At 43.3% G+C, this 13,901-nt stretch overlaps 1 protein-coding gene across 1 annotated transcript in view; it reads left to right on the forward strand.

Annotated features, from left to right (window-relative positions):
• SLC12A2 (solute carrier family 12 member 2) overlaps positions 1-13,901 on the forward strand; it is a 345,212-nt gene that overhangs the window by 233,163 nt on the left and 98,148 nt on the right. The window contains exon 16 of the mRNA XM_085632709.1: positions 13,045-13,156. Coding sequence (XP_085488835.1) covers positions 13,045-13,156 — 112 coding nt within the window. The remainder of the gene's footprint in view (positions 1-13,044; positions 13,157-13,901) is intronic.

A 13,901-nucleotide genomic window follows, 5' to 3' on the forward strand; every position in this document is an offset into this window, starting at 1 on the left:
GCTTGTCCACCGTTAGCATGTTTAAATATAGATAGACTGCGACAATCTCCACTTTGCATAAACTGTATCCCTACAACAAATTCGACCCTCATCGGTGCAACTAACATGCTATGACTGGAATTACAATAGCACATTTTCCCAGTTGTAAAATACGTTTGATAGTGCTTTTAACTGGAATTATGAATTATATAGGTCAGGACTTTTTGTAGCGATGTATTTTTGTAAGGTCGAGGTTTTGTCAGGTTGTTTAGAGTTTGTTTTAGAAAAACATGTTTTTGCTGTCCGTTTTCGCTTGGAACCTCCGCACCATCCTGATTCAAAGTCTAAGTAATAAAGATAGTTGAATGGAACATAATTACATGCCGTCAAATTACCCAAACTAATATCTCTACCCCATCTCGTGTATTTGCTCTCCATTTATCCACTTCGTGCATGAATCCCTGATGATGGTTTTGAAAACACATACTTCTACCCTGCCGTCTGTTAGAGCCCATGCAAAATAATTTCATTGATTGATCTTACTTCAGTTTTGGCTCGACTTAGCTTGCCAACCGGTGAAAATCTACTATTCTTAAAATTCTGCCCAACCTTGTTAAGCAACACATTAATTTCCTGGTTTTTGCCCAATCTAAGTTTTTTTTCCCTGCAAACCAAGGAAAACATGTCTACACTAATTTGTGCCACTTCTGTCAATCTTTTTCAGTTTGCTCTTGTGTTGACTATCTTCTACTCTTTACACACGTCTAAAGATTGCATTAGGATAGTTCTAGTCTGTACTGGGTCCACTTTTCACAACTTGTTTTGATTTCGAGGTCTCTGGTCCTCTTATTAGAAGAAGAGAATGTAGCGCCTGATTATCCTTTTTGGAGATAATTAGCATTTACTACTTTGGTTTGAACATTTTTTTTACCGTTTATTGATGCTATTCATTGTGCTTTGTTTGATATCTGGGTTAAGAAATTCAGCTACTTTTGAAAAGTTCTTGATAATCAGAAAGTTATTTCAAACAAAATGATTCGCCCTCAGTTCCTTATATGCCGTCATGCTTCATCAAAGCATGAGTTTTAAAGCTGTGTCATTTTTGCACTGTTATAAATCGTGGGTTGTCATCCAGCAATAACTTTGTACTGAATATAATTGATCTGAAAGAGACCTCTAGCCGCAGATTCCTTAACTATGAATTCTCCCCAGGTGCCAGACTGGATCCAGGAATTTTTTCAGCAGTACCCCCGGGGTGGTATCGTACGACTCCATGCTGACGTTGACTCTGGATGTGACGTCAATGGAATTGTATAAGTCCCTTTGGCGCGTGTGAAACCAGTTTCTTTTCCGCACTACATTGTGGATCTGAAATAGCCGTTCTGGCCGTTTTTGCATCAACTTAGATGCCCTTTTTGCATCGGAACAGTGTACCCTTGCCTACAGGCTTTAAAACCTGTGAATCCTGTGCTCGACAGATTTCTGCTAGGGACCCCCATTCTATCTGCATGTGGTTCCTGGGGGAGTACCACAACTCCGAGGAGTGCGACGCCTGTAAGCGAGTGAAGCCAAAGGCCCTGCGGGAGAGGCGGCTTAAGATTCTGGCAGTGCGGTTCTCCTGGTGTCCAGGCGACGTCTGTCTCATTCCCACTCTGAGGTTCCTCCCTTGGGCCGGTGGAGGAGCTGTTCCTGCCAAGGAGCCGTTCCTGTAGTAGTCGCTCACATATGTCGCGAAAATCCCGTCATAAAGGATCGAAGTTGCGGTGGCCTTCGGTCACACTGATTCGCGACGTAGTTTCTGCTGGCTTTTCCCATTCCTTAGCGGAGGACGTTGCACAAGGGTCAACTCCTGCAACTCCCTCTTTATCCTGGAACAGGGGCGACTATGACACAGATGCAGGCATAGTACCATGCTCTAGATGCCATTTTTGGGTCAGTGCTTTTCCCTGGAGCTCCTTCGGGCCTCAAGGAGGTAGAGGGTACTCTGACTGGGCCCACACCGGTGGGTTCGCACTTGGCACCAGTCGAGATTCCTGACTTCGTTCCGAGAGTCATCGCTGCACAGCCCAGTGCGACTTCCAGCTGTGACACTGCGGGCATTGTAAGAAGTCGTAGAGGTTAAAGTCGATACAATTCCGCCCCAACATCGCTGTGCGCCAGAGACACCGCTCTTAGACATTGCAGTTCCTGCATCTTCTCCTTTGCACTCTGGAGTCGGTACCGTCTCTGTTGCTGTTTTCCCCAGCATTGCAAGGTTGTCCAGGAGCCTGTGACGCCGGGGACGTTGACTGTTAAGTTGGTCCTGTTCAGCCTCTCATGGAGGCTCCTTGGGCTGCATTGGGTGAGGACGGTGATCTGCAATCTTCCCCTGCTTCTGACATGCTTTCTCCACCATGAATGGCGACTGAGGCTAGTGCAGCATATGCAGCAGTTGTGAAGAAAGCTGCTGATATCTTGCAATTGCAACTTCCTTCTGTAACTTTGTCATATGATCCCTTAGTGGATCTGCTTCATCAGGGTGCGACAGGAGTTGAACCCACACTGCCCTATGGAGAGTTTCTTTATGATATTTTACTTGGAACTTGGACGAGGCCAGTGACCGGGGTCTGTCTTCGTGCCTTTTCCCATTGTCCTTCTCCGGATGACCCTGTCAGTCTTTCTCGACACCCCACCACTAAGGGGCTTGTGGTGCAAGCTGCTATGGCTTTGCCAGATTCAGATGCTGCTCCCTTGCTTCCACTGGGTAGAGAATCCAGGTGGCTGGATTTGTGTGGCCGAAATATTTTCTTCAGCTAGTTCAGCCTTGAGGTCGTTAAACAAGTCTTGCGCAGAGCTTCTTGCACTTTATGGGATTTAGTTGCCCATCTACTTCCTTCCCTTCATGAAGGGTCAGGACTGAACTCTTTCGGTTTGTGCAAGATGGCCTTTATATGGCAAAGTTTACTATTGTCTGCTATGGACCCCACCTATTCTGTTGGTAGGGCCATGGCTAAGTCTGTTGCTCTTCGCAGACACTCTTGGTTGCGTGATTCGAATTTCCCTGACACTGTTCGAGAGAGTTTAATAGATATGAATTTTGATGATGTCTGTTTATTTGACAGCCATGCAGATTCTGCGCTACGCCTCGGGGCTGGTCGCTGATAAGGTGACGTAGACCTTCCTTTTGGGAAGATCCTTCATGTCCATATCTATTCATGTTCAGCATTGCTGGTCTCTCTATTGATGGACCTATTTTGAAGTGTCTTTTGCTTTCCCTTTCATATAGCCACGGTTGAGGATCTTTAGGTTAGGTTAAGGATTTAATTCCTAATTCTGCAGGGATGTGGAATTCCTATAGCCTGACGCCCGGGACATATTGTTTGGGGTCAAGGGCAACAAGTTTTCATGTGTATTCTGTCCTTGGGACAAGTAGGCCCAACGCCCTACATCACAAACCCTTTGACTGCCAGTTTACAGTACCACAGTATGGATCAGGGAAAGGCACAGCCTGCAGTTAAGGTGATATTTGTGTCCGTGTGCTAATGCTTTGCTGCAAGGAAGAAGTGTGGCGCCGCGGCCTGGGCGACTGACTCCGGAATCTGGGGATCACGGTTCGATCCCCGATGGCAGATTTGCCCAGCACCATGTGACTCTGGGCATTAGCTTGATTAATCTTCCAGACGGCCCCCAGCGCCTAGAGACCATTACGGGTGATTGTTCGCGCCTTACAGATGTGGATATTAAGGCTCTTCAAACTTGTATTTATGGTTCCTTATGCAAAACCTTTATTATTAGGGTGAGCGACCTAAGTACATGTTGTAAGCTCGGACGGTACTACTGACAGTGGTTCTAGTATAAAAATGTGTACACACGTTTTCAATGTTTAGCAATAAGAGGCTATGTATACTGCTCCCAGAATGCTCTCTGATTCAATGCAAATATATGCAGAAGCTTGAAAGCAAGATTGATGATTCTTTGCTTTCAAAATAAAATGTGCCAAACTACTGTTACATTTTAGGTAGCATTTTTTTTGCAGCATCATTTAGTAAAATGTGTTGTATGCTAGTATTTCCCAAAAATATTCAGAATGGAAAACCAGTGTAACCAGTTTTAATAAGGATTATGAGAAACGTGCAAATAAACCAGCATTGGTAAAGCCTATAGGTTTGAAATTGTTGGTCAGCCTTTTAGTTTTGTAAAGGCGTTACTTGTTTTGGCATGGTTTTTGTAAAACCTTATTGGTGTGGGAGCTTCCGGGCTCTCATTATTATAACAAACATTGGCAAAAGCAAAAATTGTTTTGGTCTCAAAGCACACATGCCACAGTAGATACTGGCACAGAACAAAACGACTGTCGATTATTCTCCTTTGTAAAAGAAGAGAACTATCAATCACAGTGAAGCTAGAAGATGGACATAGAGAGACAGCATTTTAATAAACACAAAAGGTCATGGTTAACGACAGACCTAATTAGGGGCCCAATTATTAAATAAAGTCTCAAAAGTGCACTCATGTCCTTGCATTAAGTGTAGATTTTTGTGAATTCACAAGACTTTACAGAAGTAGCCCAAGAAAAAGTACTCTTAGAAAATATTTTGTGAACTGCATTTGCGTATGAGCAAATATGCAGGTGTAGATTTGCTCATGCGAGTATTTGTAAGTTCAGTTTCCCTGCAACCACTTTTTTCCCCAACCCTGGAAGAAATGTTATGTCAACCATTGTCAGGATTACATTTTCAACCTTTCTCAGTATGGGAAAAGATTGGAGAAGAGTTGGTGAAAACCCTTAAAACATGCAAGTTAATAGGTTTGCACAGATTCAAAAGGGCATTCCAACCCTGGAACTGTTGCTTACCATTACCTTCATCGCCAGTAAGTAGAGCTGCAATAATGTGGCAACATAAGGGAATTGCAAGTATTCAAACCCTACTATGGAAGGAGCCCTGATTATGATCAGAGAGGCTCTTTCGGGGCTCTTCTTTAATGAGATTGCTTCCATAATTTGTCACTGCATTACATGGCACAAAAGGGACAAGTGGATTTTGTTACAGGACAAGTACATTTATGAAGCAACCTGCCCCATGGACAAGTAGATATTTTATTAAATTCCACACCTCTGATTCTGCTATAGTTGCATTTTGTGGTTTTGAAGTATTAAGCACTGCTTCGCCCTTGCTGCGGAATGTTTGCCTCCGGATTTACCTATTTTGCTCTCTGGATTGTCTTTCCGGCTACATTTGGTTCTCCTTGTTACTCCATGAATATGTTCATGTATTCTTTTATTCTACTCTGAGGAGCTTAGTCTTGAGGTCATACCCTTTTTGGTATGCGTCTCACGCTGCGTGGAGTAGGTTTGTTATTGTATAGCTTTTTCTGCATCCCACTTATGTGGGCTATTTGGTTACTATTGTATAGCTTCCCTGAGTTGCCTGTGCTGGCATCACTGCTATACAGCCTGGCCCTTCTTGAACCTGTTATATGCTCTTTAAGGGCTAATGTTGTGGGCTTATAGCCGTTCTTTTCTTTTGTGGCACCCTTTCTGTGTGTCCTGTTGCCTTCAACCCCCCCTAGGGTGATTAGGTTATTGTAATACACTGTGCGTTCCTTGCCTCTGTACGGGGCTGCCTTCCTTGGGGTGTCTGTCTCTTCTGAGAGACGCTACATGTGGCAGGTTCAAGCTATATTGTATTCTCAGGATAATTATTTTACTAATGTTTTCCTCCATTTCTGGATGTTCCATGGCCTGCTTTCATTATTAGAATATGGCTGTGCTATGAGCACTGCTTGTGATGTCTGGAAGGGTATATCAGAATATTGACCCCCAATGTTTTTCAGAAAGGATATCTTTTATCTCTCCTTACGAAGGATGTTCACTTTTATGGATCATCTCTTCCTTTAAAACATCCTTTCCATGTCTTCTAATATGCAAGTGTAGATGTGTATTTTCCTGTAGGAAGCAGGATGTTCTGTCTTCTTGAGGACTTCCTCTGTACGGCAATTGCTTCTTTATGCCTTACAGGTGTTCTTATCTGTGTTTTCTCTTTGACAGACTTTAAGCCGTTGGCATTATTTTAATGCTGAGTCGCCCTGTATCGGTTATGGTAGGTGCACCCTTCTCTCTTTTTTTCTGTTAGTATACATACAGGTGTAATGTATCTGTATTGTACATCCTTAGATTTTGCTCTGCTATATGCAGTAACACAGAGTGTATATTAGGTTTCTTTTTTGGTAGTCTGACTATGGGGTGCAGTTTGCTCCTCTGTGCACTATAGTTTTTATCTGTAGGTCATATCCTGTGTGTGTGTTATTTATTTACATATATACTCTCATGCGTATTGTAGGTATAACACTATATGTATACATACAGTATGAGCTATGGAGATTTGAGCATTGTTGCGCATCAAATGGGACCTCTAAGTATTGCCTATGTGCATTGGCGAGACAGAATAATTTATTTGAATCAAAGCACTCTTGGACATCTTCGTGTTCGATACATAATGTGCTTTCAGTTATGTAAGAGCTTTTCTATTTTCTACTAAGTTGGTAGGCCAGGGTCTTCGCAGCTAAATTTCCCACCTCAGGCGTCCTAGATCTACTGATCTTGCATCTGCAGAGTACAGAGCAAAGTGTGCCTCTCTGATCCAACCAGCCTGTAATCTAACGTTAGTAAGCTCTGAGTTGGGGCTTCTGTAGGAGTTCAATATCAATGTTAGGCATTTTAAAATCTGTATAGGAAGCTCAAAATCCGTGAACAAGGCTCAGTATTCTGATAATTTTAAATTACTTAATTCTATGTTATCTTTTTGTAATAAGGGTATATTTGAGAGAAGGCTGGGCACTCCTGATTGCCCACAATCACTAACATTATGTCTACTAAAGTATTGCTTTGTTTGAAGTAGGCTTGGGGTTTGAGATACATTATGACATCAATCACTGGATAGTCCTGTTGAAGCATACAGCGTTATGCTCCGTTTTCTAAATGGATGTTTCTTCTGCTGTTATTTGGAGCAGAATTCAACAATGCTTGGGTGGATTGACACATCGGCTCCATAAAAATGTACAGTGGTCCTAAACCATGTCGGATTAATGCCCTCTTTCTCGTCTGTAACTAGGGTTTTGTAGCTGTGTGGCCAGAAACGAGAATTATGTGTTTAAAAAGGTTTATTAAAGATTTTACTTGGTCCCTAATTCCAGTTACGCTTATTTGATTTTAATTTATTTTAATATTAGTCATAATTTAGCTAAATTTCTAATCCTGCTACAATTAGAGTATTTTCAAATGACAAAGTAAAACGTGCAATTAGGATTGTTAATTTTATTTCTTTATTGATGATGAAATGTATTGCACAGTCAAAGGATCTGGAATGTCAGCTGGTACTGGATAGGTAGACTTAATTTTAAAAGAAACATTTCAACAGTTGAATTACTAATGTTTAAAGAACCTAACATGTTAGCAGTTCACATTCTTTTGCGAGATTGAATGCTATGAAATACTGTCTGGTTATTCATTCAGCATAGTGACGAAATATTCACGGAACTCCAATTACTCGATCCCCAAGATGCTGAATTTGAGATCTCAAATAACTATCTTCTGATGAATGCAGTCCTCTGTCCTTTCTCCCACGCTACAGTAGTTTACTGTCCCTTTACCCAGGGATCATTGAAGTGGTACCACAAGCAGTTAAAATTAATGTAACCTTCGCACAACTACCTCTGTTATTAGTTTGAATTACAAGACATAAATGTATCCTGGATGAACTTTTACATTTCAAACTGCATAGTTTCTTTAAATAAAGTCCCTAAGGACTCCTCTTTATCTTTAATTTAGCCTTTTCAGTCAGACATCTTTCTTGCCCTGGAAAATGTCATTTGGTTATTCAGGGTAATTGAGGTATGACGGCCCATTGTGTGTGTTTGTCTGTGCATGGTTAACAGCTTACTGCCTTTGTTCTTCATACAATGTTCTCACCATTTTACTCATTGGTCACCTACACATAACATAACCAACTGTGCGCATTGTGCTTTAAGTGTGCTTAACATAGGAAAAAAGATGCAGTCATCAATATTCCATGCAGATATCGCAATCATTAAGTAAGCCTTGTATAATGATGCATCTGATGCATACTTCTAACTGCAGATACTTCACCATGTGAAAATTCCTAGAGTGACAGACTGGAACCCAGAAACTTTAAGACGAGTACCCCTGCATGCCGGCTGGTGATGCCGGTCCATGCTGACGTTGTTTTACTCTGCAAGTGATGAAGTGCATATAAGAGCCAACCATGCATGCTGACTTCAGTTCCTTTTTTTTCTGCAACTTCAGACGTGGACTTGTAGTCGCTGCTTGGACCTTTCAAGACCCTTTTGCTAATATTTTCCAGTATGCGAGGGGAAAGTGTCACCTCCTAAATAGAGTTCAAGGTGTGTAGGAAGTGTTGCAAACAGATGTCTGTAACAGACCCTCAGATAGTATTTCTCTGGAGCTTGGGGATCAAAGCATGATTCAAGGGCCTGTGACTATGCCAAATGAATCTGAAAACGATATGGGACCGGGAGGTGAAGCTAGACATTGCCAAATCTCAGACTCCACGCCATGACTGGTTGAAAAGAAGGTCCTAATACAGATTTGTCCCTCAAACCCAAATCCGGTTCAGCACCAGTGCTACCTTTGGTTTTTGCGCCACCTACTGTGCTAGTTGTTTTGCATCGACATCGATGGCGGAGGAACATTTGTAGTAGATTGTACTGTCCGCCACCAAGCAGCCTCCACCACAACTCTGATGGAGGCTGTGCCCTACTCCCATTGGATCGCAGACAGCCAGCAGCTCTTCTGAGTCTGATACTTTGCCCTTAACCCGCGTAGGGCTCAGACTCTGCACCGTCTTTTCGGCACTGACCATGACCATTTTTTAAAAGGGGTTGATTTTGCCCAAAAGTATGATGACTACAACTGGTGAGAACTAAAAGGTGCCAAGGGCTTGGATACTTCTCCAGATACTTGCCTTGTTTTTCCTCCCAGCCCTGCCTCCAAAGAACTTTTTTTGCTGCCATTGTGCAGAGGATGGCAGAAGTTCTAGACGTAACCTACCATGTAGGTGAAGATTTATATTCTGACAGATGTACTCCAACTTGGTCAAGCACCTATAGAACCTCTGTTGCCATATAATTAGGCCCTCATGGATACCGTCTTGGTCATTTGGGTGAAAACATGTTCATGACCACCAATTAATAGGCCGGCCACTCTGCGCCATTCTGGAGCACCATGCGACTTTAACTTTCTCACACAACTTCCCATACCAGAGAGCTTGGTGGTGCAGGGATCCACCAGTAAGGTAAATTCCAACATCTTTCCCACCAGGTTGTGAGTCTAAGAAAATAGAAATATTTGGCAAGCCCATCTTATTCTCCACAAGCCTTGCTCTAAGATCAGTAAAAGTCTGCTGTCTTATTGGCTGCTACTCCCATGCCCAATGGGACACAGTGTACCAAGTATTATCGGCAGTTCCGAGCGACACTGGGCATCCCTGACCCAAGCTATCAAGGATGGGTGTGGCGCTGCTAAATTTGTAATTCGCTCTGGCTTGGAAATGACTGACTGCTTAGGTTGGGCGATGGGCACATGTGTGACACTTCAGAGCTACATCTAAATGAGGTCTACAGGCTTCTCCGGGGATATCCAGGCATCTTTAATGGACATGTCATTTGATGGCTGTCACATTTTTGGTAACAAATGCAGCATTGGAACGAATTACGGAAAGCAGAGCCACAGCACATTCTTTGGGTCGGTCTGCCATGCCTCCCTTATGGACAATCACACCAGCCTCCGTGGTTATGGCATGGGTTTCAGTTATACTGATGTCAGACCCCACAGCCATCCCAGCGGGCTTTACACCCTTTTTGTGGCAGTGGGTGTGGCTCACAAAGACTGTGCCAAGGGTGTCTGAGAACGTGCAGCTGTTTCCTGCCCCTCTAGCAGCTGTAAAACCACTTTAGTATGATGTCCTTTCTGGCACACAGCAATCCTGGTGAAAGAAGGATTCAATATTTCCTCCAGAGTGGTAAGCCATCACCTCAGACAAGTGTGTCTTTTATATTGTACATTGAAGTTAAACCCTTCCATTTCTTTCCACCCTGCCGCACCTTCCACCACCATTGGGACAGCTGACGGAGGGCCACCTGTACGTCTTGCATCACAAAGTGCAGGCCCTCTTGGCCAAAAGAGCCATTGAGTGGGTTCAGGTAGTAGATGAGTGATCCTTCGCCTACTTCCTGGTGTCAAAAACTGAGGCCTTTGTCCTGTTTTAGATCTCTGCCCGAACGCCTTCCTGTGGAAGGGCAAATTAAAGATGCTCATGCAGGCCCAATCTACCCTTGATCCCGGAGACTGGATGGGGACGTTGGACCTGCAAGAGCATTTTCAGTTCACTGTTCTTCCTTTCAGCTTCAAAAGTGCTCCTCATGTGTTCAAGAAGTGATGGAGGTGTTCTCAGCACTCCTTCAGCAGTTGGGGGTGCCAGTCTTTCCTTATCTAGATGACTGGCCCCAGTCCGTCATCAAGCAACTCCACATCAGTGAACCACCTCAAAATATTATTGAGGTTCACTATCCAGACACTCCCTTTTATCTGAGCCATTCAGGATAAAGTAACGTTTCATGCCTTTACCCTTGAGCCAAGAATCCAGGACATTTGAGCTATGATCCAGATGTTTCAACCTCTATACTGGATAACTCTGAGGGTGTTGGGATTATTTGCCTCCTGCATACTGCTGGTAAATTGTAAACAGTTGCATATGTGAGCCCTATTGTGGGACTTGAAATCCCTGTGGGCCAGCACAGGTTTTGGAGGAGACTCTAAAAGATCTGCAGTCGTGCTGGACCACAGTTGAGTCTGTGACCGTTCCCCACTACTTACCTGAACTGACTCCGATTTGATAGGGGTGAGGGATTGACTGCTTCATGTTTGTGGAGGCCATCTGGGAGAGGAGGAGATCGAAGGGCGTTAGTACCTGGCGGAAGCTCGATTCCACATAAATTTGTTGAGGTTTAGGGCAATTTGCTTGGTGTTGAATGCCTTCTTGCTGACCATCCGAGGAAAGTTTGTGCAGGTGCTCACGGACAACACCACTGCCATGTGGCATTGCAAAAATCCGAGTGGGGCTTGTGGTCTCACGTCCTGTGCTAGGAGGTTTTATGCCTCTGGAAAGTAGCTGAATTGCCAGGAAATGTCGATTGGTGAACCACCTGGTGGAATCTCTAAATGCCAGTGTTGCCAAACCCAGCTGTTAACACTTAGCAGACCACAAATGGCAGTTACACCTTGAAGTGTTGCAGGGCATCTTCCATCAATCTGGAGAACCCAGACTCGATCTTCTATCACTGCCAAGACCCCTCAGTGTCAATAAGATTGCGCCTTTGTGTCCCTAGAAGGCCTTCTTGGAGGCTCATTCTGTCTAGAGTGGAGCGCGCAACTTCTGTATGGCTTCCCACTGCTGATGCCGCTGCCTCAAATTCTAAAGATTAGTAATGACTGGAGCCAGGTCATCCTAACGGCACTATATTGGGTTAGGAGAGTATGCTACCTTGAACTCGTGGAAAGAAGCATCTGTCCTCCAAGCAAGCTGCCCCTTCGGGTGGATCTTCTGTTGCATCAAGAGGGCAGGCAATTTGCATCTCCATGTCTGGAGACTGAGCGGTAGAAGTTGACATTCTTCCTGGGGTCACTGTCATCTTGGCTGTGAGGTGTGCCTTTACAAAATTGGTGTACGCCAGTCGTTCAAATTTGTGGCTTGGAATGGCACCTGCCAAATTGATCCACTGAGAGCCAAGATGTCTGACGTTTTGTTCTTTGTTCAGCAAGGCACCAAGGACCTACTTTGGGCACTGTTAAAGGCTATGTTTCAGCTCCTTCATAATGTTGTGGTTAGCGGATCGGCATTCTTTCTTTAATTCACCTTTTGTGATGAGTTTTTTTTTTTTTTTTTTTTTTTTTTTTTTTTACAGGTTTGCATCTTTAATTTCAACCAAACCCTGTGTAATACCACATTGGGACTTTAAGTATTCACTATTTGATGTGCACCCATTTGGGGCTGGAGCACAGTTGTCCATTGAGACTTTTGATTTTAAAAACTTTCTCTTCACCATAACTTTGACTAGGCTTGTGAGCAAGCTGCAGACTTTCTGAAACCCGCTTTTTATAGCATTTATCCCTGATAAGTTGGTGTTGAATCCCCAGGCTTCCTTTCTGCCAAAAGTGGTCACTCTATTTCATGCCAGGCAGGCTGTCATTTTCCAGGCATTCCTTACCCCACTCACCCCTCTAAGGAGGAAGAGTAACTCCATCGATTAGACCCGAAGAAGGCACCACTTTTTTATATTGATCGCACCAAGGAACATTGAATGGCCAATCAGCTAGTTGTGAGGTTCTCTAGGGCAAAAATGGGCAACGCAGTGTAAAAATGTTCCATCTCCCAATGGATTGTTCTCTACATAAACATCTGCCACGCACTGGCTAAAAGGCAGTCTCCATAAGGCTTATGGGCTCATTTCCGCCACAGCTAGAGAGCTGTACACTGGTCATAGCAATCTGTGGATGGGCTCTGTGTCTCCGGCTGTGGGCACCCAAAACAACTGAAGTCCGTGCATATGGGTGGCGCTTGTATGGAGCTCCGCTTGTCATTTCCGGAGCAGAAAGACTCTAGTGTGGATTAGCACAACTCTGCCGACTGGATCCAGTCCAACCCCTGGGTGAGGAATCTATAGTTGGAGTGTCCACCAGAAAGATCTTTACCAAAGGTGAGTAATTGGTTCTTTAGTCAGTTTTTATCATATTCAGACATTGGGGACCACAGGGTCACCCAAATTCCAACCCCCATGAGTATGCAGAATGATATTATCTTTAGTACATAAAGTTAGAGTGCTAAATTGGGTCTGGTAAGTCAGTCATTGCCTAAGTGCATTAACATTACTTTTACATTCAGTGGTTATTTCCCAAGTCTGCTTTGTTTGTACTTGGTTTTAAAGTTGCTCAAACGCCCAACATTTCATTGAAATTGTAACAAGCATTTGTTTCTTTTCTCCACATGGAAGGCCCCAGTGCCTTGTTTTGATTGGTGCTCCAAACTCACGGCCAGCTTTACTTCAATTGGTCCATGCCTTTACGAAAAATGTTGGGTTGATGGTCTGTGGACATGTTCACATGGTAAGTTTGTTCTTGGCAAAGTGTTTACTTTGTTAGTGGAGCAGTTCATTAGACTTGCACTCATATTTCTGACATTTCCCAGCACTGGCAAAATATCTGAGCTCAAAGAAATTGTAGCAGTTTATGGCGAGTAGACATTTGCACACAATCCTACACGTAGTTGAGTAAAAAACGTTTTACCTAGTCACCTGTCATTAACACTTTTATATAAGATTGTTTTACATTAAAACTGTGTAATCTTGTAGCTACATGTTGACTAATGCTTGTTCTTGGCGGGGGTGGGGGGGAAAGAGGGCATTTCCATTACGCTAGTGTGAAGGTTTTCAGCCGTCTCGACTTCAGAGGGGAATTATTCTCCTCCTGTGCAAGTGATGAGTATGCTTAATTAATTTTTTTATTGAGTAGCAGGGATGTGGCAATTTTATGAATAGCATCATGAGTCGTGGGGAGTACCTTTTCTGCCACAATAATACTTGGCTTGCACCGCAATTGAGCTTTGCCCTACTTCTTTATCCAGTTTTTTTTACTTTGAAATCTCCTGTTCTTTTAAGTAAATCAAAGTCTTTTTTCTAGTTCTTCATACCCATTAGATTAGATTGCTTTAAAAAAAACATATATTTGATTCAGTAGCATGTCCAGTGCTTAATGTTTTTCTTGTTTGTAATAAAGTCACTAAGTTTTTGGATCACTTGCAATTGGGTTAGTTTCCTGAAGCACTAAAAATAAATGTAATACTGCTTTTTAA

This window comes from Triturus cristatus, chromosome 2_1, assembly GCF_964204655.1.
Source record: "Triturus cristatus chromosome 2_1, aTriCri1.1, whole genome shotgun sequence".
NCBI classification, from domain to species: domain Eukaryota; kingdom Metazoa; phylum Chordata; class Amphibia; order Caudata; family Salamandridae; genus Triturus; species Triturus cristatus.